Source organism: Ascaphus truei, chromosome 7, assembly GCF_040206685.1.
Source record: "Ascaphus truei isolate aAscTru1 chromosome 7, aAscTru1.hap1, whole genome shotgun sequence".
NCBI classification, from domain to species: Eukaryota; Metazoa; Chordata; class Amphibia; order Anura; family Ascaphidae; genus Ascaphus; species Ascaphus truei.
The window spans coordinates 95,736,657-95,760,116 of record NC_134489.1 but is presented as its reverse complement, the minus strand read 5'-3'; the positions used below and the strand labels follow the sequence as shown (position 1 = coordinate 95,760,116).

General features: G+C 41.1%; 1 protein-coding gene across 1 annotated transcript in view; it reads left to right on the top strand.

Moving 5' to 3' along the window:
* The window catches only part of THSD7B (thrombospondin type 1 domain containing 7B), a 395,203-nt gene that overhangs the window by 334,742 nt on the left and 37,001 nt on the right, over nucleotides 1-23,460 (top strand). The window contains exons 20-21 of the mRNA XM_075609482.1: nucleotides 8,867-8,982; nucleotides 11,748-11,865. Of these exons, the coding sequence (XP_075465597.1) occupies nucleotides 8,867-8,982; nucleotides 11,748-11,865 (234 nt within the window). The remainder of the gene's footprint in view (nucleotides 1-8,866; nucleotides 8,983-11,747; nucleotides 11,866-23,460) is intronic.

Sequence of the window (23,460 nt, the reverse complement as noted above, 5' to 3'; positions counted from 1 at the left end):
TTCACAAAAAGAAGTACAATATGTTTCAACAGTGAGAAGTATAACCAAAGGTGGATTTGTTTCGTCTAGACATCCTCTCTGTAGCCTCCTCATATTCTACACCTCTTCCTACCTCTCCACCTGCGTTCCTTGACTCTTTTTTCTCTGTCACTGCTGATCTCCTCTTCCCCCTCTACAACTTGCCCCCATCTCCTCAAACCTCTTGCTCCTACTCTAATCCCTACACTCACACAAATTTTCAACTCATCCCTCTACTCTTCTACCTTTCCCTCCTCTTTCAAGCATGTAACAGTTATACCTTTACTCAAAAACAGCAAGCTTGAGTTTACCCGTCCCTCTAATTATCGCCCTTTCTCTTTTCCTTGACTTTTGCGTCTAAATTCCTTGAACGCCTCGTTTTCTCGTACTTGCTCTATTTTCTCACCACCTATTCTCTCCGAGATCCTCTACAGATCTTGCTTCCACATGGCTGATTCCACTGAAACAGCCCTTGCCAAAATAACTAATGACCTTCATGCTGCCAAAGAAAAAGGTCATTACACTCTGCTCATATTACTCGGCCTCTCTGCAGCCTTTGATACTGTGGACTACCCTCTTCTCCTTAACATTCTCCATACTCTTGGTATCCGTAACAGAGATCTAGCTTTGATTTCCGCTTACCTCTCCCATCATACTTTCAATGTATTGTTTGCTAGCACATCCTCCTCTGCTGTCGATCTCTCTGTGGGCGTACCCCAGGCGTCTGTCCTGGGACCTCTTGTCTTTTCTCTTTACACATTCTCTCTACTGTAGGTGACCTTATAACATCTCTTGGGTTCCAATATCACCCCTAAGCTGATGACACACGAATTTACCTTTCAACCCCTGACCTTACACCTGCTGTGCAGACCAAAGTCTCTGAATGTCTCTCTCCACTATATCATCCTGGATACCCCTCCGCCGACGCAAACTTAACATGTCAAAGACGGAGTGCCTCATACTTCCTACCAAGCCTAGCCTTACTGCTTCCTTCTAGATTACTGTTGGCAGCACTATCAGACTCCTCCCTCACATTCTCCTCTCCCATTCACAATGTAGCTAAAACCTGTCGTTTTTTCCTCTGCAACATTGTAAAGATACGCACTTTCTTCTGCCACTCTACTGCTAAAATTCTAACACAGGTCCTCATTCTCTCCCGTCTCAACTATTGTAACCTATTGTCCAGCCTTTCTGCCTCTCGCCTGTCTCCCTTACAATCGATCCTAAAAGCTGCTGCCTAAATCTGTCTCAGCATCTCTCCTGCTGAAATCCCTCACTTGGCTTCCTATTAAACTCTATATCACTTACAAATTTCTCTTCCTCTCTTTTAAGGCTACACACTCCTCCGCCCCTCTTTAAATCTCATCCCTAATTTCTTGCTATACACCTGCCCAACTCTTGCATTTTGCTCAAGGATGTCTTCTCTCTACGCCTTTTGTATCTAAAGCCCTCTCCCGCCTAAAACCTCTCACTCACACACTATATATATATATAAATATAAATAAATATAAATAAATATATATATATATATATATATATATATATATATATATATATATATATATATATATTTATTTATTTAAACTTTCCATTGTCTAAACTGATTTATTATTGTCATATAATCTGGTACCACTTAATAAAATCACTTCTTTTCATACCGTGGTACTGTATATCTCACCAACTTTCTTAGTGTAATGCTCCTTATCAATTATTATGATAAATTAAATTATAAAACAATTATGTGTTTATAATACACAGAATTAATTGTGCATTTGTATTATGGTTAAACCATGCAAAAAGTGCTTAATCAAAGCACATTGCTCATACTGTATAAAGAGACGCTAAATTTAAAATATTCACAGGAATTTCTATTATTCATAACCTTGTAAAACAGAAAATGGTTTATTTAATTAAAATGCAAATCTTTATATATAATTTAATTCTAAAACATTGATAGCAAAATGTTATGAATCTTGTTGAAATAGCTACAATTACAGATTTATGGATATCACTCATAACTCAAGTCATTACACTTTGTTATTATAGCAGTATTTGTATGTGACATATGTTATCATCTGTCGATCAGTTAAATGAGTCTCAGAGTGCTTGAAGGCTGAAAATCTTTTTACACTCTGAGGAGGAGGATCCTCTGTTGCCAAACCATGATAACTTCAGCCACATGGACACCCCAGCTTCCAATATGTCAACAGGTCACTCCCCCACCCCCAACATTATTTATTGTCTGGAGAAACCGATCATATGGATAGTTCTTAATGGAAAGTCATGAGTGGCCAACATTGATTTTTCTTTTTACCATTTAAAGGATGGAAGTCTTAATATCGTGGGAAGCAGAACATAGTTTAGGTTTGGTTACTCACTTAACAAAATGCTATGTCTTAGCGCAGTGTACGACAGGACTGTGTTACCTTAAAGTAGAAATACTGTTTCTCAAAACATTAATGGGGGTACAGATGGTGAATAACATTTACTAAGTAGTCTTCAGCCATAAGACAGTGAAGAAGTGAAGATCATCAGGAAGCGCAATGTCATGTAAAAAACAGAAGAAAATTCCCTGATGGTGCAGTATTGTGATTGATATGTGATAAATATGAAGGTGCAGTGTGCTGGATACTCACAAGTGTAGAGTGAGCAATGTTCCCATAAAGGTTTCTTTATGTGTGTCAGCCCGTTGGACCGTCAGACAGGTAAGTGGAATGGTAAGTGCTGGAGACCTTAAGTGAATAATAAAACGGACATAGTGCAGACTGTACAAAATATCTTTAAAAGTAAGTATATGTGCAATACACTCACATGGTTTTAAAAGGTAACAAGCGTTTAGATCACACAGGTTGGATCTCAGCAATGAATGAGCTGTTCTCTGTCCCCCCTCTGCCTCGGCAGGCGTGCGTGTCACCGGTGCGTCTCACCCTAACCGGAAACCGGAAGTGACGTCATCTGCTCTGGGGGACGCCGATCCTGTGGGAGTTTTTCTCATCAGCCTCACTCCATGTGAGTGTATTGCACATATACTTACTTTTAAAGATATTTTGTACAGTCTGCACTATGTCCGTTTTATTATTCACTTAAGGTCTCCAGCACTTACCATTCCACTTACCTGTCTGACGGTCCAACGGGCTGACACACATAAAGAAACCTTTATGGGAACATTGCTCACTCTACACTTGTGAGTATCCAGCACACTGCACCTTCATATTTATCACATATCAATCACAATACTGCACCATCAGGGAATTTTCTTCTGTTTTTTACATGACATTGCGCTTCCTGATGATCTTCACTTCTTCACTGTCCACGGGATCGAGAGAACGACCCCACACCGGGTTAAGCAGCATTAATTCATGTTTGTATAAGTATCACATTTTTTCACATATGTGTTTATAATTTTGGAGCGCCACTTTTTGATATATTTGCCTGTCACTTGTATTCAGCCATAATACACCTTCCTGAGTTGGAAGATGCCGATAGCCCAATGTCTTCAGTGAATTGTAAGATGTGTTCCAGCGCCAAAGGTGTCTTATGCAAGACTGCTTAGTTTCTGATATTGCAGGAGAATTGTAAGCTTTAAATACCACTAAGATATTTACATAGTTACATACTAGATGAGTTTGAAAAAAGACATATGTTAAACAAGTTCAGCCTATGCTAAATTTAGACGACTTATACTTATCCTATATTTGTGTAATAGCCCTTCCCTCCTCCTCATGGAGATTTGGCTGATATGGGTATTATGGTGCTAACCTGTTAGGCTTACAAGAGGCCTAAGCCTCCGCGCTTGGGGAGCCTGAGGTAGCAGGTGCAGCGCCTCCACCCATGAGGATCTCTGCATTCGTGGGATAGCCCTTCACGGGAACCAGTATACCACAATCCACACAAAGTATAGGCAATATTATTTACTTTGGTCCCATAGCCTCTTTTGCAATACAGTAAACACACACAATAACAACGAGCAGGTAACAATGACAGTAAGTGTCCCCCCAAAATACTGAGGGTACCCTGGGCATCTAGAACCCGATATCCAGCAGAACAATCCCTCCCAGAGATATATGTGAGGGCAGCGCTACCCTCCCCATGGGGTGTTGGTGCATGTGGGTACCTTCCTGGGTACTCAAGTACACCAGGGTATATTCAGACAGGCCGCATCCGTGATCCCACAATGCAGGGCCTCCGACACAATCCCCGTCTCGCCTTACATACGGTAGCACCGCACGGCCGTTTCACCAGGCCTGAAGAATCATCGCCACAGTTCTGCCTGCTCTGCTGAATTGTCTGCACACTAAGGGGCAAGTCCCTTACTAATGGCAAGCCCTACAATACTCCACTACGGTGTAGGGGATCTAGCTGGGGCCTACGGGGGAACGGGTCTGGCCTAGTCCAGGGGCTTGACTAGCTCCCTGGACACTAACTCTCCCTTCGCCGACTCCATCAGGACTGAACACACAAAATTAGATAGCCACTAGAGATGGGAGAACCAGTCCAAATCCGTTTCCCGGATTTTTTCAAATTTGCCATTCAAAATCTGTTTCCTCCGCCAACGGATTGTTACAGTTTCAATCCGCGTGGATTGATCCAAAACCGCCATTGGATACAATCCGTTGGTGAATTTTAACAATCCATCCTCGGATTCCGCAATCTGCTGAGGGATTTTAAGAATCAAACCCACAGATTGGAATTTTAAAATCCATCAAAGGATTGCGGAATCCGAGGATGGATTGTGGGTGTTTTGAAAAATTTTTTTTAAATCCACAAGAGGTAAATTGACATATGAGACTGATCCGCTTAAATCTGTGGACCAATTTGCCCATCTCTACCAGCCACTCCTCATAAATTTGATTTTCCATCCCATTTATTGATATGGTGACTCTGCTCACTTTTTCTAGTTCCATCATGTCTTTTTTTTTAATGATGTGGAGCTCAAAACTGTACTCTATATTCAAGGTGGGGTCTTACTTATCCTTTATACAGTGGCATAATCATGCTTCCATCCATACCCCGTTTAATACAAGATAAGATCTTATTTGCCTTTGCAGCAACTGTGGGCACTATTGATATGCCTGCTGTCTTCAAGCACTCCTAAATCCTTCTCCATTAAGGACCCTCCTAATTTTTCTCCATTTAATTTGTAAATCGCCTGTTTATTCTTGAAATTACATCCTGCTCTGATTTTACTACCTTACACAATTTAGAGTTAAAAGCGTAGATGGAAACTTTGCTCTCTCTGCCAACCTCACGGACATTAAAAAACAAGTTAAAAAGCAGGGTTCCCAGTACTGATCTTTGAGGTACTCAACTCACTTTAGCCTAACCTGAAAAAGTTCCATTTATGACCACGCTCTGCCTATCCTTCAACCAGTTTTCAATCCAGATGCAAATATTTTTACGGAGTCCACTTTTACACTAACTCCGTGTGTGGCTCCATATCAACTGCATTACTGTAGTGTAAGTTCCTTCTTACCTCCTCAAAGAAACTAATAAGATTATTTTAGCACAATCTATTCTTCATAAATCCATGCTGATGATTACTAATAATGTTGTGAGCCTGTGTAAATGGAGTCTTTGAATATTAAATGTAATCATTTGCCTATTACTGAACATAGTTCCTTAAGAACTGTTGGATGTATGCCATCGGCTTTATTTACTTTAATTTTATCATGCTGCCTATGCACTTCTTCCTCAGTTAACCAATTGTTTGTTAATATAGAGGTTGTGGCTTCCTCCTGTGGCACTATTTTTGCAATTGATTCCTCCCTGGTTAATACAGAGCCAAAGAATGTTTTTGATACCTCTGCTTTTTCCTTATCTCCAATAATCTCCAATAATTTGCTCTATATATATATATATATATATATATATATATATATATATATATATATATATCTATCAACTGTAAATATTACTGTATGTTCATTTGCATGTCTTAGACAGGTCTGCAACCCTGTCTTTCCCCATTGTCACCCAGCATACAGTGCTTCCACTGCAGCAAGGGATTCTGGGAAATGACATGCAAATGAGCACTCAGTGCCACCTTTTGTCTCAAGCTCATATTACACAAGCCAATCCTCAAGCCAATGCATGCTGTTTTAAACACAGCTTTTAGACAGAGGCTGGGATGAGATGCAAAGCCATTAGACCCACTCACATACATGTTTCAACCTTGATGGGTATCATCAGTGTGAGGCTGGTCTTAATGGCTAGCAGGTTTGAGACTAGACTAGGTAATCACCACTGTCATTTAGGTTATGGTGGGTAAAAAAAGTGACAAAAACCCTCCACAGTAAAGCATAAAGCAACTGTAAATATTACTGTATGTTCATTTGCATGTCTTAGACAGGTCTGCAACCCTGTCTTTCCCCATTGTCACCCAGCATACAGTGCTTCCACTGCAGCAAGGGATTCTGGGAAATGACATGCAAATGAGCACTCAGTGCCACCTTTTGTCTCAAGCTCATATTACACAAGCCAATCCTCAAGCCAATGCATGCTGTTTTAAACACAGCTTTTAGACAGAGGCTGGGATGAGATGCAAAGCCATTAGACCCACTCACATACATGTTTCAACCTTGATGGGTATCATCAGTGTGAGGCTGGTCTTAATGGCTAGCAGGTTTGAGACTAGACTAGGTAATCACCACTGTCATTTAGGTTATGGTGGGTAAAAAAAGTGACAAAAAAAATTTTTCTAATCTTTTTTTGTTATTAAGGCACTTAGAGAACTTTTAGGGTTGATCTAACTTTCTGTTGCAAACCTGTTTTCATTTTAATTTTTTGCTGATTTGATTGCCTTTTTGTCACTTTTATTACATTCCTTATAATTAAAGGGGAAAGAAAGTGTGATCAGCGCTAATGCTTACAATACAATACAGTAACAATATAAATTACAGTGATTACCAAATAAAACTTTTAACTTAAAGTTGAGGCTGCCTAGGCAAAACAGGATTAACACAAATCGACAGAACCAATAAAAACAGAGAGCCGGCGCCTCCAAGAGGAAAATGTGAAAATCTGACCAACTATAAAGTCCAATCGGGGATGGCAAGCAATCCTGAGGGGAATCTTCAATGGAGTCTCACGAGGATAACAAACACACATATAAAACAAAGACAAAAAAGAAAAATCATAGTGTAACTCAAATAACAAAAAACAAAACAATGAAAAGATTAACTAAAGGATTATTACAAATTTAATATGCAATTGAAAAATAAAACAACAAACAAATGTCCGTTGGGCTAAAGACACTAATGAAGCAATACCATCCAGTAGGGGTAAAATTAGAATCCTACTTACAGCAAAGTTGAGTTAATAAAACCCATAGAATAGCTGTCCTTTAAACCAGACCGGGAACCTCTGCAGGTGAATGAAATTGCACGACCTCCAGAACTCCACGCTGCCGGAAACCACCACTGCTGCCACACACACGGACCCACAAGGTCAGTAGGAAGTGCCACACGGTAGATCCGCAACTCCACGCTGCATTGTGACGTCATTGGCACACCGCGTGACCATCGGGTCTGTGTGCGCGGCGTCGGTGTTTGCCGCAGCAGCGTGGAGTTGCGGATCTACCGTGTGGCACTTCCTACTGATCTTGTGGGTCCGTGTGTGCGGCAGCAGTGGTTGTTCCGGCAGCGCGGAGTCCTGGAGGTCATGCAATTTCATTCATCTGCAAACATTCCTTATAATGCTGATATGATGCCTCCATCCCTTCTGACTTTTAGAACGCCTGCCTCTTCCTTTCCATTTCCTCCTATACCTGTTTATTTACCACATTGGTTTAGACTTCTTTGTTTTATATCTATTACTCAAGGGTAATATAAAAGATAAATGTGCTTTTCTATCAATGTTTTAAAGCCTGAATATTTATCTTCCACGTTCCCTACAAAAACGGCATCCTACAGTAACTTATTCCTTGTAGTTTATTCTAATCTGCCATTCTATTTCTTCGTACTTTTACCTCCACTGCTAATTTCTATCCACAAGGTCTCTACATTTTTATCATTCATAAACATCTTCGTTTATAATAGGTTTTAGATCCGGTTTAACATATAAACATACTCCACCACCATCTTTTTGCTCGATCCCTCCGAAAAAGGGAGTAACCCTCTAAATTAACTGCCCAGTCATGAGTTTCATCCCACCATGTTTCAGTAATGCCCATGATATCATACTGCTCCCTTGTACAGTAGATATTAATTCAAGCTCCCCCATTTTATTTGTTGGGCATTTTGCATTAGCAAGTATGCTTTTAAGTTTTTTTCCCCGGCTGTGCTATTGTTATTTTATCTGCTCCTGTCTTTCTCCTCCTATTGGATTTAGTCTTTAGAAGTTTTCTAACAGTATCTGTATTTAATATGGGTACCTCCCTGCTTTCCAAACTAATACTTCTCTCCACTCTACTTCATGACCACTAGCTATTTCATTTCTATCTAGCCTGTCTAGTTCATTATCTGTTTCCTGTACCTCCTCCTCTTATGTCCTAGTTTAAAATCTCCTCCAACCTTCTAACAGTCTCCACCTTAGCACAGAAGATGCCGTTTTAAGATTATCAAAATGTATGTATATATTTTTTATCCAACATTTGCGGTTATTTTTCACTCTTTAAACTGATATTTCAGAGAACCCTTTAAATGTTATTTACAGTTTAAAGCTCACAAATATATTTACTTTAAAGCAGTAGTGCCACCTACTTGGCTATTTGTTACTTCCATTAATCTGCAAAAGCGTTGGCATCAATATACACTGAAACTATGAACTGGACCCATTTAATGATACAGTACTGCTGCTTATATGTTTTGTTCGGCTGTTTCACTAAATTATCATTTTGTTTTGCTTTTAGATTGGAGTACCTGTCAGCTAAGTGAAAATGCAGTGTGTGGCGAAGGTATAAGAACCCGCCTCTTAGATTGCGTCCGCAGTGATGGCAAATCAGTAAATATGTTCTTTTGTGAGCAGGTAATGTTTGCTATGAGAAACAAACCTTACAAATAAATCCACAAGCAACCTCACATAACCTCTGCGGCATCTTTTTTAGAACTGAAGGATCTAACGGGTGAGCAATTATTTTGGTTGACGGGCCACTTCACTAGCTTTGGTCCTCTCCAGCTTCATCTCCACATGCTCCCCTCCTCTCCAACTTTCCCACCACATGCTCCCCTCCTCTCCAACTTTCACCCCACATGCTCACCTTCTCTCCATCTTCTCCCACACATGATCCCCTAGTCTCCAGCTTCTCACCACATGCTCCCCTACTCTCCAGCTCCTCCTCCACATGGTCCCCTACTCTCCAGCTTCTCCCCAACATGCTCCTCTCCAGCTTCTACCCTACCTACTCTTCTTCACCCCTACATGCCCTCCTTTCTCTCTCTTACCCACTTCACTCTTTCCCTCCCTCTCCCTCATTCTCCCCCACTCTCCTTTCTCTCCCCCACTCTCCATTCGCTCTCACTCTACCCCCTTCCCTCTCACTCATCCCCTTCCCTCTCACTCCTCCCCTTCCCTCTCACTTCTCCCCTTCCCTCTCACTTCTCCCCTTCTCTCACTATCCGTCCTTTCTCTCACTGCCCCCTTCACTCTCACCCCCCCCCTTCTTCCTCAGTCTTCTCCCCCTTTCTGTCTCATTATTCCCTCGCTTTCTCATTCTTCTCCCCCCTTCTCTCCTACCCCCCTTTCTCTCACCCCCTTTCTATCTCTCTCCCCCACAGGCTCCCCTCTCTCCCAGGAGACCTACATATGGTACAGGTCATTAGGCAGTGATGGTGGTAACGACGATTGAGGGAGCCCATCCAGGCGGTGATTGCAGAAGATGAGCCCAACTTCTGCTGGGGCCTAACTTCCATGTTAGGACCACCTGGATTGGCGCCCTCTGCCACCGGGCATGGCATGTGGAGAGAGGGGGCCCTACCTGTGGCAGGCCGGATCTGGCCCATGGGCCCTGTTTTGCCCACCCCTGACCTAACACAATCGATTTGGGTGTAGATATTAAAACAATCAAATGTTATTATTATTATTATTATTATTATTAATAAATTTAAGCCAATAACAGAGTTAGCAATATGATACATATTACAATGCATCTTATTGCCAAATACTCATTACTGAAGAGTGTTGCCAGTTTGTGTTCTGTCATTGCTAAGTTAGAACTGATATATTACGTTTTCTGACCGACTATTTTATTAACGTGGGCCCTAATGACATTCACAGTGCACCCAGGAAGAGAAATAATGGCTGGATGGATCTTTAACACTTGTGAAATAAGTTTAGAATACCGACATTCTTTTTATCTTCCTTGGGCAACTTACTCAGCCTGAGTAGATGAAGCATTCACTGTAGTTTTATTACCTGTAGAAATTGTTACAGTATATCCAGGGTGCTTTACTGACACAGCTAACACATCCGAAGTCTTATCATTTACAGTACACAAGCATAATTAGCACTCTATTTGCTGTACCCTCCTCCAAAGCATTATAGTTAAATTGACCTTTCGGAGATTTGTATTAAAAGTCCAAGGAATAATACAGGTTGCAACCTTTGGAAAGCTACACTTCTCTGTGTAAATATCTCTTAGAGTGCTAGTTTCTTAAAAGCCCGCTTTTATCAATGACATTGTTTTAACCTTGATTTAAAGAGTGTGATGTTTCACGTCAGTGCCTAATATGCAGATGATTAAATGGAATTAAACACCAATTGGCATGTTTATTGATTGTAATGTATGGAGGACCAAGGTTTAAATGAACAAGGACACAATTTTCTCAAATGGAACTATGAAACTATGCGTGCTATGAAAATATAATTATATTAATTTGTAACACATCGCACTGGATCATTTTACCAGAATATAATTGAAATACGAGAGCTACAACATAATTTAATTAGAAAGCAATACATTTGTATACATGAAATATGATTGTTATAATGTACAGAGAAATGTTATACAATACATCCTTTAACTTTCATTAAAATAATTGTTTTTAATGTGAGAATTGGTATATACATGAATGGGTAGCATAGGAACAAAGTCCCTCTGAAGTTGCCATTGTTGGGCGGACATATATATCATCTCTTCGTTCTTTTTTTTCTTCTGGGCTTTGCAAAGAATAGGTCAGGACAACTACATTGAATAGGTCAGGTTCTCAACTACAGTCTTCAAGCCAAAACAGGTCAGGTTTTCAGGATAATTCAGCTTTAGCACAGGTGGCTCAATCAGTCCCTGCTTCAACACAGGTAGTTCAATCTGAGATTCTGATTAAGCCACCTCTGCTGAAGCTGGGATACCCTAAAACCTGACCTATTGGTGGGGTGGGGGAGGGCTTGAGGACTGGAGTTGAGTACCTGCAGTTTTCTGGGATATCTGAATAGTGTTGGCAGGACAGAACCAGGCAAATTATGCAAAAGACTGAAAAAAGGCTGATTAATGTTTAACACTGAAATGAGTGAATTTGTTTTTATCACAGTACGCTTCAAGCATAATTTCTTCTAAAACACTCTGAGCTGCCTTAATGAATTCAATGAGTGCTACTTACATTTCTGTGTTTTTTTTTATTAGTTATATTACAGTATTGGTACAGGCGAACAATGCTTCAGCATGTTAATTCTGCATAATTAACATAGTTATTGTATGACAAATGTGCTTCCTAATATGATTTAAGGGCTTTCATTTTCTTGCTTAAACTTGCATTATACTGTATTTACAACTGATCCAGCAGCACACTGTGTTCTAGGTGAGACTGGCGAACCCTTCGAGAATGAGCATCCACTGCCTAATAGAATGTGCAGTTAATTGCCATCTTTCAGAATGGTCATCCTGGTCCCACTGTTCACAAACATGTGGTATTGGAGGTAAGCATTCAACTATCCTCACTATAATCAGTCATAAGAGTTAACATAGTTATATCACTAATGAAATATAGCCAGGTAACATAGTGTAGTTTCTGCCAGTGCATGTTCTATAGGTATTGAAAGTCAGTTATTATTTAAGAAGTAGCCACACAGATGCAAAAGTAGCATCATTTTGGGACATTATTCTGGGGTGTCCATCAAACACATTTTTAAGGGTATGTGGCACAGCTGCATTGCTTTATTAAAGCAAATGTTTAATAAATTAATTGAAAAAGAATGACAGAGCTTATCTCTAATGTAAAGTCTTAACAACATACTGTAGTTTTGTATCTTAAAGCAGCCCCCCCCCCCTCTATCTAACCTCCACTTTCTTTTAGTTTTTTTTACATCACTGGAACGGAATTCTTCTCTGTATCTGAACCTGGCTATTTTTAGTGGAAAAAAAGGGTACATGATGGTCATCTAGGTGTATTATATATGAAAGAATACATGTTTCGGTCCAAAAGTTGCTCCATTTTTATGTATTCTTTCTAGTATAATACACCTATTTGAACATACATTTTTGAGTCACAAGTCCACTTTTTTCAGTATCAATATACAACTGGAACTTGAATGTGTTTTTGGTGCAAGACGCTTTAGTAAAGTTCTTTCTAACAATGGGCGTCACAAATGACTTTGTAACTGTGCTATTTTTAGCTCGTGTGACCCACTGGTTCCTGAGATATTGTATCTACCGGTGTTACTTCCTAGATTTTTAACTGGAATTTAAAGCCACAATTGATGATGTCCTATTGACATATTGAGGAAGCAGCCACACGGTCTTAATCAAAAGGAGGTTTAATATGGTCTTTATGGCATATTAAACCTACTTTTGATTAAGACCGTGTGCCTGCTTCTTCTTTATACAGGAGCTCCCCAGGAACAGCGCACTGGCAGCTAAGTACCCCACCTCTATTACCCTTGATATTGAGTGCGTGTCTCATCCTCTGTCTATTGACATATTGACCCATGGCATTTGGGGACATTCTGATTTCCCTGGAGAGAGCACAAACACTGGTAAGTCTTTTGAGAACTGGGGATGGGATTGGCACTTTAATAAAATTATATTCAATGTTATTTATGTTGACATACATACATTGACGATCCTGGGTGACCATGTTCAGCAGTTTCCACAAGAATCTAATGCTCAAATCCATATATTTTAGCCCGTAATGATAGGGAATGCAAAGCAAACACGACGTTTCAATCCCAAAGGGCTGTTCTTCAGTTGAGTGGTTTTGTAATTGGTGTGGTCACTCCTTAGAGGTTTCGCACCTCCATCAACAAATGTTTCCTCTTTTTGCTCAAACTATATCTCACGTTTTTCCCACTTGGGCATTACCATAGTTTTTTTTTACTTTTCATAATCAATTGGAATATTATATTATTTTATTCTACGTAAATGGTGTAAAATCTAGCACAATTAAATGTGTTCTGTACATAATACCCAAAAAATGATTTACCCAAATTAATGGATTAAATTATTAAATGTTATGTTAAAAAGTAAATTGGATTAATGTGGAGACGGTGTCTACTTTGTTTTAACACTTTTTATTCAGTTACTGCTTTTGAGCAGTCCATTTTATTCTTCATAATTTAAAGGTCAACAGACATAGACACATCCTGGAAAGTGTGCATAAACATATCTGCTTTGTATGGAAGTTGCCCTTCAAACATCTGAAAAGCAAAACGTGTGACCTGCAATACAATTAATTATCTAGAATTTAAGAATAGTCCCCCCAGATTCCTTTATCCTGACTTTGTCCATCAGGATTACTGGAAATGATGGTAGTTCAAACACAGAGTTCTGCTCACAGACAACATCTGAATTTCCAGTAAATCTATTGTGGTTACTATTAGCATATGCTATGTAGTTCTGGGATATAATCCCTTGAAAAGGTCTGTGAAACGGCAAGCAAAGTAAAAATAATTAACCTGAATCTTTTCTGTTTCATATCAAGTCATATGGAATTAAATTACAAGATCAACTACGGATAACATTTTAATCCAAATCATTTCAAGGTCAATGTAGCTTTTCATCTGTCCTGAAGGATGTTTCTAGAACCAAAAGAAATTATTGTGATTGCTGTAGCATTGCAGTATTGTTATTGAGTTAGTTAAATGCATGTAGTATACATCCTCTCAATAACCATGCCATTTGGTCAACTCTTACAAACCTATCTTCTCAGCCTCTCTTGATCTATATGCCACTTCTCGACTGCGGCATACCCGTCCCTCTAATCCACAAGGTCTTGGCTAAATTCACAAACACGCTTCCTTCGCACTTTGACTCGCTTCTCCAAATGCCTCTGGAAGAAATGTCACATTCAGGCTGATTTTCTGCTCTATATATTTCTCCTCTCCTGTTTTAACTCTGCTCTCTCTAAGGCCAAACAACACTACTTTTTCTCACTCATCAAAACTCACAAATCCAATCCATGTTATCTTTTTTCTATACAGTATTTGACACCCTCCTCCTCTGACCGCCTCCTTCCACTTCAGATCCTTCCTTTAGTTCTCCTCAAGCCTTTGCCGACCACTTTAAAGGCAAGGTGGATGCTATGCACAAGGAAATTGTCTGTCCCTGCTTCTTCCTCTCCTCTTCTATCCAAACATCCTTCCTCCACTCTTTACTCCTTTTCTCCTGTTACAGAGTTGGATGCTTCTAAGCTGGTTTTCTTTTCTCCCTCTACCACATGCCCTCTTGATCCTATCCCCTCATCAGAACTCTTAATCCTGTCTTAGTCCCCACTCTCACCCATATCTTCAATTCCTCACTGACCTCTGGCATTTTCCTTCCTTTAAGCATTTGGTGGTCACACCTATTCTCAAAAACACCCTAGATCTTACATTCCTTACTAACTACAATCCTGTTTCCGTTCTGCCTTTTACCTCCAAACTGCTAGAACATCTCGTGTTTTACCATAGGATCAACTTTCTTAATTCCCATGCCCTCCTGAACCCTTTACAATCTGGCTCTTGTACAGCTCACTCAACAGAGACTGCGCTCTCTGTGGCAAATGATCTACATGAAGCCAAATCCCAGGGTACTTTTTCCCTAGTAGGCCGTTGATATTGTTGATCACACTCTTCTTCATCTTCGAAACAAAACTCTACCCTGCTTCTCCTCATATCTCTCTCGTTGCACATTTTCGGTCTTTGTTGTTAACATGTCTTCATCTTCTGCTGATCTGTCTGTTGGTGTACCTCTGGCCTCTGTTCTGGGACCTCTCCTTCTCGCTCTACACACAATCACTTGGTGACCTCAGCAACTCTTTTGGCTTTCGTTATCATCTCTATGCAGATGATACACCGATATATCTATCCACCCCAACCCTAATTCAGTCCCAAATCTTTGATTGCCTCTTGGCTATAACCTCATGGATGGCACTTAATATGGCTAAAACTGAGCTTGTCCTATTTCCAACTAAACTTGGCTCAATATCCCACGATTTAATCCCAGTAAACGGTAATACCATCTATCCTGTCGCCAATGCACATTATCTAGGACCTTCTCCATTAGCATTCAATTCATAGCTAAAACTTGTAGTTTCTTCTTCTGTAATATCTGTCACACTACTGATAATTCTGTAATGCCCTTATCCTCCACTCAACTGCTCCTCGCTGCATTTCAGCTTTGTTCTCTTTCTATGCCGCTGCTCGTCTCCTTCGGTCAAGCCATAACTGTCTTCTTTCCACCCCTGTCACCTCTACTGCTCTCTCTCTCGCCTTAAAACTTCCCCCTCTCACTACCCCTTATCTGTGGAACTCCCTCACACTCAGTCAAAGGAAAGCGGGGGGAAGCAAAAAAAAGGGTGTGGGGGAGCAATAGGAGAGTACAAATTAAATAAGGCGGGGCAATGTTTCAAGGGATTAGCTCTGTCTTCTGGCCCATACCCACAACTCAAATGCTGATGGTACTTCCCTTTCATCTGAAAAAATGCTCTCACAGGTGACTGGGTCCAAGTAGAAAATTTCAGATGGTCTCCAAGAGATCCCTATTCAGGTCACTCACAGTGGAGTGGTGTATACACCAAGCACCTTCTCTCGCCACCTTTAAGACAAACCTTCAAACTCAACCTCTTAACTTATGCATTTCAATAGCCAAGACTAATGGCTTCTGTCCCTCACCCACGGTCATTCCTACCAAGTACTGTGGCCAAGCACTGCCATCTACTGCACTTATTCCCTGCACCTGCTCTCTTTGTAAGTTTCCCATCATACCACTTAGATTGTAAGCTCTCCGGGACAGGGATTTCCTTTCCTATTGTCTGATTTTGTTTGTTGCACTTATTGTACTACAATTCCCTGTACTGCGATGTTTCTCTTGTAACACTCTCCATACAGCTGTGGGCGCTATGTAAAGATAGCCATGCATACAATAATCCCACTGCTAATAATTAGCTACTGTTGTAGTTTATTATACACTACACAAAACATGTCAATTCTGATATATTTTGTACTGTAGTTCTTTATGACATTTAAGATTTGTTTTCTAAGACTTAGTACAATAGATTATTATTTTTTTAGGCTGTATACATTTTTCATGTATTGGTCAACCTGAGAGAGAAATTGCAACACGGTAGCAGGACTGCTCCTGTTCCTCCACATGAGTGTGATGAAATGAGAACACCACTTGCAGACAATGTATACAGGGATAAATCAATGTCCTATACAACTTGTAGGGGATTCACTGGACACATCACTTACTTCTGCATTCAATCATCCAGCATCTCTCCCAGGGGAGGACTTTTCCCAGAGCCCAAATAGCCAAGCTCTGGCAGTAACTACCAGCCAGGTCCGTTTTCCATTGATTACTTCAGGTGGACCGTGATTAGAGACAAATGGTGATGGGAGACGTCGATAAATGTAGAGGGTTCAAAAAGTGCATCTAACCAAAAAATGAGAAGACCCGATCCGCACAGATGTAGGCAGTTAGTTTTACTTTGTAGAAACAGCACAATAATTGAAAGGTGCATTTGGGAGAACTTCTGCATTATCTACTGATCTTGACAGTCCAAGTTATCGTGATAAAGGTCCAATACCGGGATTCACAAAGAGTGCGATACAGTGTTTCAGACCCCGAACTGGCGTTAACTTCCATTGGTGTTAATGCAGGATCGGGGTATAATACCCGGAGGACCGGCACAGTGAGTAAAATACCCTGACTATGGAAACGAGCGACACCGGAATTTGGACTAGGATTCCCTTCTTCAAACTCGGTGTCAACTCCTTGTGACCTTGGGCAAGTCACTTTATCTCCCTGTGCCTCAAGCACCAAAAATAGATTGTAAGCTCCACGGTGCAGGAACCTGTGCATGAAAAAATATGTGCAGTGCAGCGTACTGTGCACTAAAAAAATAGATACAAATAAATAATACCTCGCACCTGGGCTTAACGAGTCTGTCTCCCCATAAATTGTGGTTGAAACGTGATTATAATAAAACTCTAAAATACGACAGTAATAAGCAATCCATCTTGATTCATAAACCTCAGTAAGAAAAACAAATCTGATTTGGAAATATGAACAATTTTTCATGATTCTATAAATCCTTTTTTGGTGTATGTCTCTTTTTATGTCTTCGTATTTTACCAAACATTCAGTAGCTCAATTTAACGTCAGAAAACCTAAAAGGGTATATTTTAAGTCCTATATGAATCCTTCAAATGCCATGTAAGTCAAGTTTATTCGTAATTTAACACAGAAATTCCTCTTTTATTCTCTTATATGCCCAGTACATGAAATGCGTTCTGGGCTAATACTTCTTTAAGCAGGTTATCTATTTTCCTGCAGGCAGATACAGTCGTGGAAGTAATTTAGACCCAGAAAATGTACACAGTGCAGAGCAAACATCTTATTTCCTGACACATCTTAAGGGATTATTGCTGCCTTTATCCCCAGAGATTTCAGACTGTCACTAACTGTACGTCACCAGTCCAACGGCAGTTACAAAAAGATGACAATCTTTAGAGGTTTCCTTATCTGCAGTTTATTTTAAGATAAATAAACAACTCAGACACTGTTAATGGGTTGTTACTATTATATTAATATAAGCAACACATTAAAGGCAGACTCTAACCCAACATTTTAAGTACTGTTCTTTTTTTTTTAAAGTGTAATATATATATATATATATATATATATAAAATGGTAATAGCCGTGTTAGTCCAGTTGCGATAGTGCTGAATAAATGAGTTCTTCAGTATTAGGTGATACCTTTTTTATTTGGACTAACAATTTATGTCATAGGACAAGCTTTCGAAAGTTCTTCTCTCCTTCAGGTCAGCAATACTGATTTACAAAGGTTTCTATGATTTAGACAGGGATTAGAAAAGAGAAAAAAAGGGAAGAAAAACAACAGAGAGCTGTAGATGAGGTGGGGTGAGGGAGGAATGTTTGGAGACACTGGAAGGGTGATAAAATGGTGATAAGGAAGGTGAGAATAAGGGATGGGGTGTGCTGTACATCCACAGCAGCACAGAGGGGAAAGAGGATATGGGGAGGGGGAGGGGGGGTTGGAACGTTTAGGATGGCACATAGGCAGGGAGACAGACTTGTAGACAGAATCACCTCCTTGCTGCGTGTCCAATGGGAGCTCCACTCGCCCAAAGATCAGAACTGAAGGATCTCCAAAGACAAAAAGAGGAAAGATACTAGAGGTGAATATCCAATAAATGTATTTAAAACACACACAACGTGAATCCACAACTTACAGTTGATATAAATAAAATGCGCTCAGCTTCAGAATCCAGTAGAGAGGGAATCCGTGTGTGTAATTCAGACAGGACCTGTTGCACGAGTCACCGGACAGCTACTCACAGAGGAAGGAAGCGATGGTAAACCGCGTCATGGCGTGTAATACACGAACGAAAGGACAATAACGTGATGACGTGAGATACACTATAGCTAGAAACTATACCTCAACGCGTTTTGCCCGTTCTCCGTGTTTCATCATGGAGAACGTGTGAAACGCGTTGAGGTATCGTTGCTAGCTGTAGCGTATCTCACGTCATCACGTTACACGTCATTTCATTTATGTGTCACATGCCGTGATACAGTTTTCTATTGCTTCCTTTCTCTGTGAGTAGCTGTCCGAGGACCCGGTGCACCAGTTTCTGTCTGAATTCCACCCATGGACTACCTTCCGGATTCTGAAATATATAGAGATAGATAGATAGAGAGAGATATAGATAGATGGAGATATAGATATAGATATATAGATATATAGATAGATATAGATAGATAGATATACAGGCATACCCCGGTTTAAGGACACTCACTTTAAGTACACTCGCGAGTAAATACATATAGCTCAACAGGAAAACGGCAGCTCACGCATGCGCCTGTCAGCACGTCCTGAACAGCAATACTGGTCCCTACCTGTACCGAAGTTGTGCGCAAGCGGGAGACAATAGAGCCTGTTACACGTGTTATTTACATCAGTTATGCACGTATATGACGATTGCAGTACAGTACATGCATCGATAAGTGGAAAAAAGGTAGTGCTTCACTTTAAATACATTTTCGCTTTACATACATGCTTCGGTCCCATTGTGTGCGTTAATGCGGGGTTTGCCTGTAGATAGATGGAGATATAGATGGAGATATAGATGGAGATATAGATAGATAGCCTTTTGAATTTAGAGATGTTTTTTTTTTTTTTTTTTTTAAAGAACAAGAAGTTACCATGTTGACGATTTGGCAAAGTAATTTAGGACACAGGAAGTTCTGGCTACTACAGTTATCAGGTAGAGAAAAGAGTTTTATATATACACAAGGGGCACATCGCTACACCAGACAAACATACAAAAAACCTGAGGATAGTCTACCTGGTGCAAGGGAGAAAGCACAATAGATAACACACAAATAATCACCTGGGATTATACAAAGCCCCCTATAATTGCACTCTAGATAGGTGACAAAACATAGTATATTGTCAATTTATACAAGGCCATTGAATTGCCTATTCCCTAAATAGGGTACACCGCAAAAGGTCACACTCAAATGATAATAACAAATGCTTTAATAGAATGCTATAAAAATGACGAAACACTATAAAAATGCACAACAGTGCATGGATAAAATCCCCAAATGTGTGGTGTCACGGTACAAAAAGTGTGAACAAATTGTGTTCAAAACATACAGTTATAGATAAATCAGAAGCTATGCTAGGGCTGCAAAGTCCCACACATACATGTGTGGTAAAACCAAAATATCACAGTAGTATTAAGGCACCGCAGGGTAGGGCGTGAAAAAAGCTCAATCAGGCAATGTACGGTCTTATATATAACCTCCTGCGTGTAGTGGTAGTAGCAGCTGGAGCTCCGTGTAGTATCTGGAGAAACTAGATCAGAAGCTGTACTGGGGCTGCCAGGTCCCACACACTCATGTGTGGTACACGACCAAAATCTCACAATGAATATGGGACACCGCAGGATAAGGCGTGGAGAGACCTCAATGAGACAGTATAGGACCTGATATGTAACCTCCTGCGTGCACTGGTAGTAGCAGCTGGAGCTCCAAACAATCTCTGAAGCGACCGTGACTCCAAACACAAGCCGCGTGTACGTCAGCGTAATGACGTCATGGCGATAGACCGTTTCTGCCGATATGTGTTTGCAGCAGAGAGAGACCCGCCGCTCTCTCTGCTGCAAACATCGGCAAAATAAAAACATATCAAAACTATTTTTACTGATAGTGTACATGTGCAGGGGGTCTCCGGAGCTGAACCGCATTGGGTTCAGGTCCGGGGACCCCCTGCTTCCCGAGATACAGGCCCCTTTATGAGGGATACAGGCCCCCATGTGGTCTCCGCGTGTCACCGTGGGCCACAATTGGGTCCCCACGGTAGGCCCGCGGATGTCTGGGAGCCCCGGGTCAGACACACAGGTGTCTGAGGAGTCTCGGGTTGTTCTCACGGGGGTCTGGGGACTCACGGGTGCTCACTACGGGTCCGCGGTGCCCCCACGGATGTGAGGCCACCGGTTCTTCCCCGCACACTACGGGTCACGGTACCCGTGAGATACCCGAGGATACCTCAGGTGGTCTCCAGAGGTCTCACGCAGAACCACGGAACAAACCCTGAATGTAAAACAAATAAACCTGGCCTTTACATTCAATACATACATCCCCCCCCCCCCCAACACCTACAGTACAATAATGTGCCAAATAACTATTATCCAGATAGGGATAATAGATTATTTGCCCATTATTAAACACATTAACTAGCATATTAAAATAAATAAAGTACTACTGACCTCATCAATAAGAAGCCCCCGTCGCCAGCAAAATCCTTGTCTTTCGTTGCCCACAAAATACATAGCCAATACATATCCAATACATTGCAATTACATTCAAATATCAATTAACCCCTTAATCACCTTATCGGATAATAACCGCAAAGGTAATTAAGGGGTTAAGCCACACTGGCTCGATACCCACCCTTCACCCATACATTTGTACAGTGGCTTCATCTGCTCCCCCCCCCCTCTGCTTTTTCCTCTGCTCCCCCCCCCCCCCTGCTTTTTCCTCTGCCCTGTCGCGAAGGGGGGGGGGGTGGGGGGTGGTTGTTGATACCTGCTCACGCTCCCGGCTTCCCGGCCTGGCTGCTGGTCCGGGCGGGGGGGTCGATACTTGCTAGCGCCACCTCAGCCATGGGGGGGGGGGGTTGTGGGGTGGTGATAGCTGCTTGCGCCACCCGGCTTCCTGGCCCAGCCGCGGGGGGGGGATGAGGTACCTGGCTGCTGGTGCTCCCGGCGGTAGTACTGTATGTGAGGCGGCGGCCACCACGTGTGAGAGGCGGCGGCGTCGGTTACTCGGCGGTAGGCGGCGAGAGGTGAGGTGGAGGTGGAGGAGGCGGGCGTTTGAGGTGAGGCTGTGGCGCCGAGGAGCGTGCGCCGCTGGCCCCATGGTTCAGAGGCTGGGGTTTGCTGGGGGGGGGGGGGGGGATGTGTGGAGAGGTGAGGCTGGGGCGCCGCTGGCCGTGGGTAGCGGTGCAGAGGCTGGGGTTTGCTGGGGAATGTGGGGAGAGGAGGTGGTGGCGGCACCGAGGAGCGGCAGTGTTATTACCAACGGGTGAGTGTGACCAATGAGGCGTGCGGGGTGGGGCTGGACCACGGACCAATCTGATTGGCCAGAGGGTGAGTGACAGACCAACTGACCAATCAGATTGGCCTTATCAGATTGGCCTTTGGGACAGACATACAACGTTTTGAGAGAGAGAGACATACACACACACATACACATACACATACACATATACACACACATATACACACACACATACACACACATATACACACACACACATATACACACACACACACACATACATACATTCTCACACACATACACACATACACACACACATACATACACATACACATACACATACACATACACATACACATACACATACACACACACACATACACATACACACATTTTACACATGAAGAACCCATATACAAATAAATGTAGAAGGGTTATCAAAAACATGCTGTACTACAAATACCACTTCTCCATACAGACACAGTACAATAAAATCAATTTCCTTTAAAAATCCAATCTCATCTTCCAATCCAAATCATCAAATGCCAATCAAAAGCCTCAAATGCCAATCAAAACATTGCATTTACATTGTATACACATGATGCATACAATCTATGCACCATGTACATTCTGCAAATGAATGTTAACATACCAATACATCCAAACAAGTATACTATTTAAACCAATCCAGTAACCATAAATCAATTAGCATTCATTATTTAAATCACTAAACAATTTAAATTCCATCCATAACAATTAAACAATTAACTAATTCAATTGTTGAACAGAACAAGTTATCCTCAGACAAAATATAAGTACCACAAATAATACAATATACAAAAGCAAGCCTCACCCTGACCTAAAGTACACAATACAATAGCAAAAATTACATCTATGTAATTTTAAAATACATGACACACACATTTATGCAGAGCAGCATAGCAAAAAACATTTTAAACACAGCAAAACAAGCTTTTAAATCCACATAATTTCTTACCCTGTATGTATATATCAATCTAGATATACATACATACATACATACATACATACATACATACATACATACATACAGTGGCAAGAAATGATATACCAAAAAAAAAAACACATGTACAAAACAAAAAAAGAACAGCTTACTCTCGAACCAATCCACGCACAGGAACCCATAAAATAAAAAAACATAAAATAAAAATCCATAAAATAATAAAACACGACAATCCAGGGGTCTTCTATTTGTAATCCATCTTCATCTGTATTCTTATTTCTTGTATCTTCTTCCGGGGTCTTCTTGTCAACTTCGGCCACGCCCTAGTCTTCTTTCTTCTCCGGAGGTCCTTTCTCCTCGGCATCTGCCTTCAAAATGAGACGACATAGGCTTTTAAAGGCCTATGAGGTCACATTTTCGTCATGGTTCCCACGGCCCTGATTGGGCCGTGAAAACCATGTGTTTTGGCCGAGAAAAAAAAAATGATGACGTCATTTAAAGGCAATGAAAGCACAGCCAATCA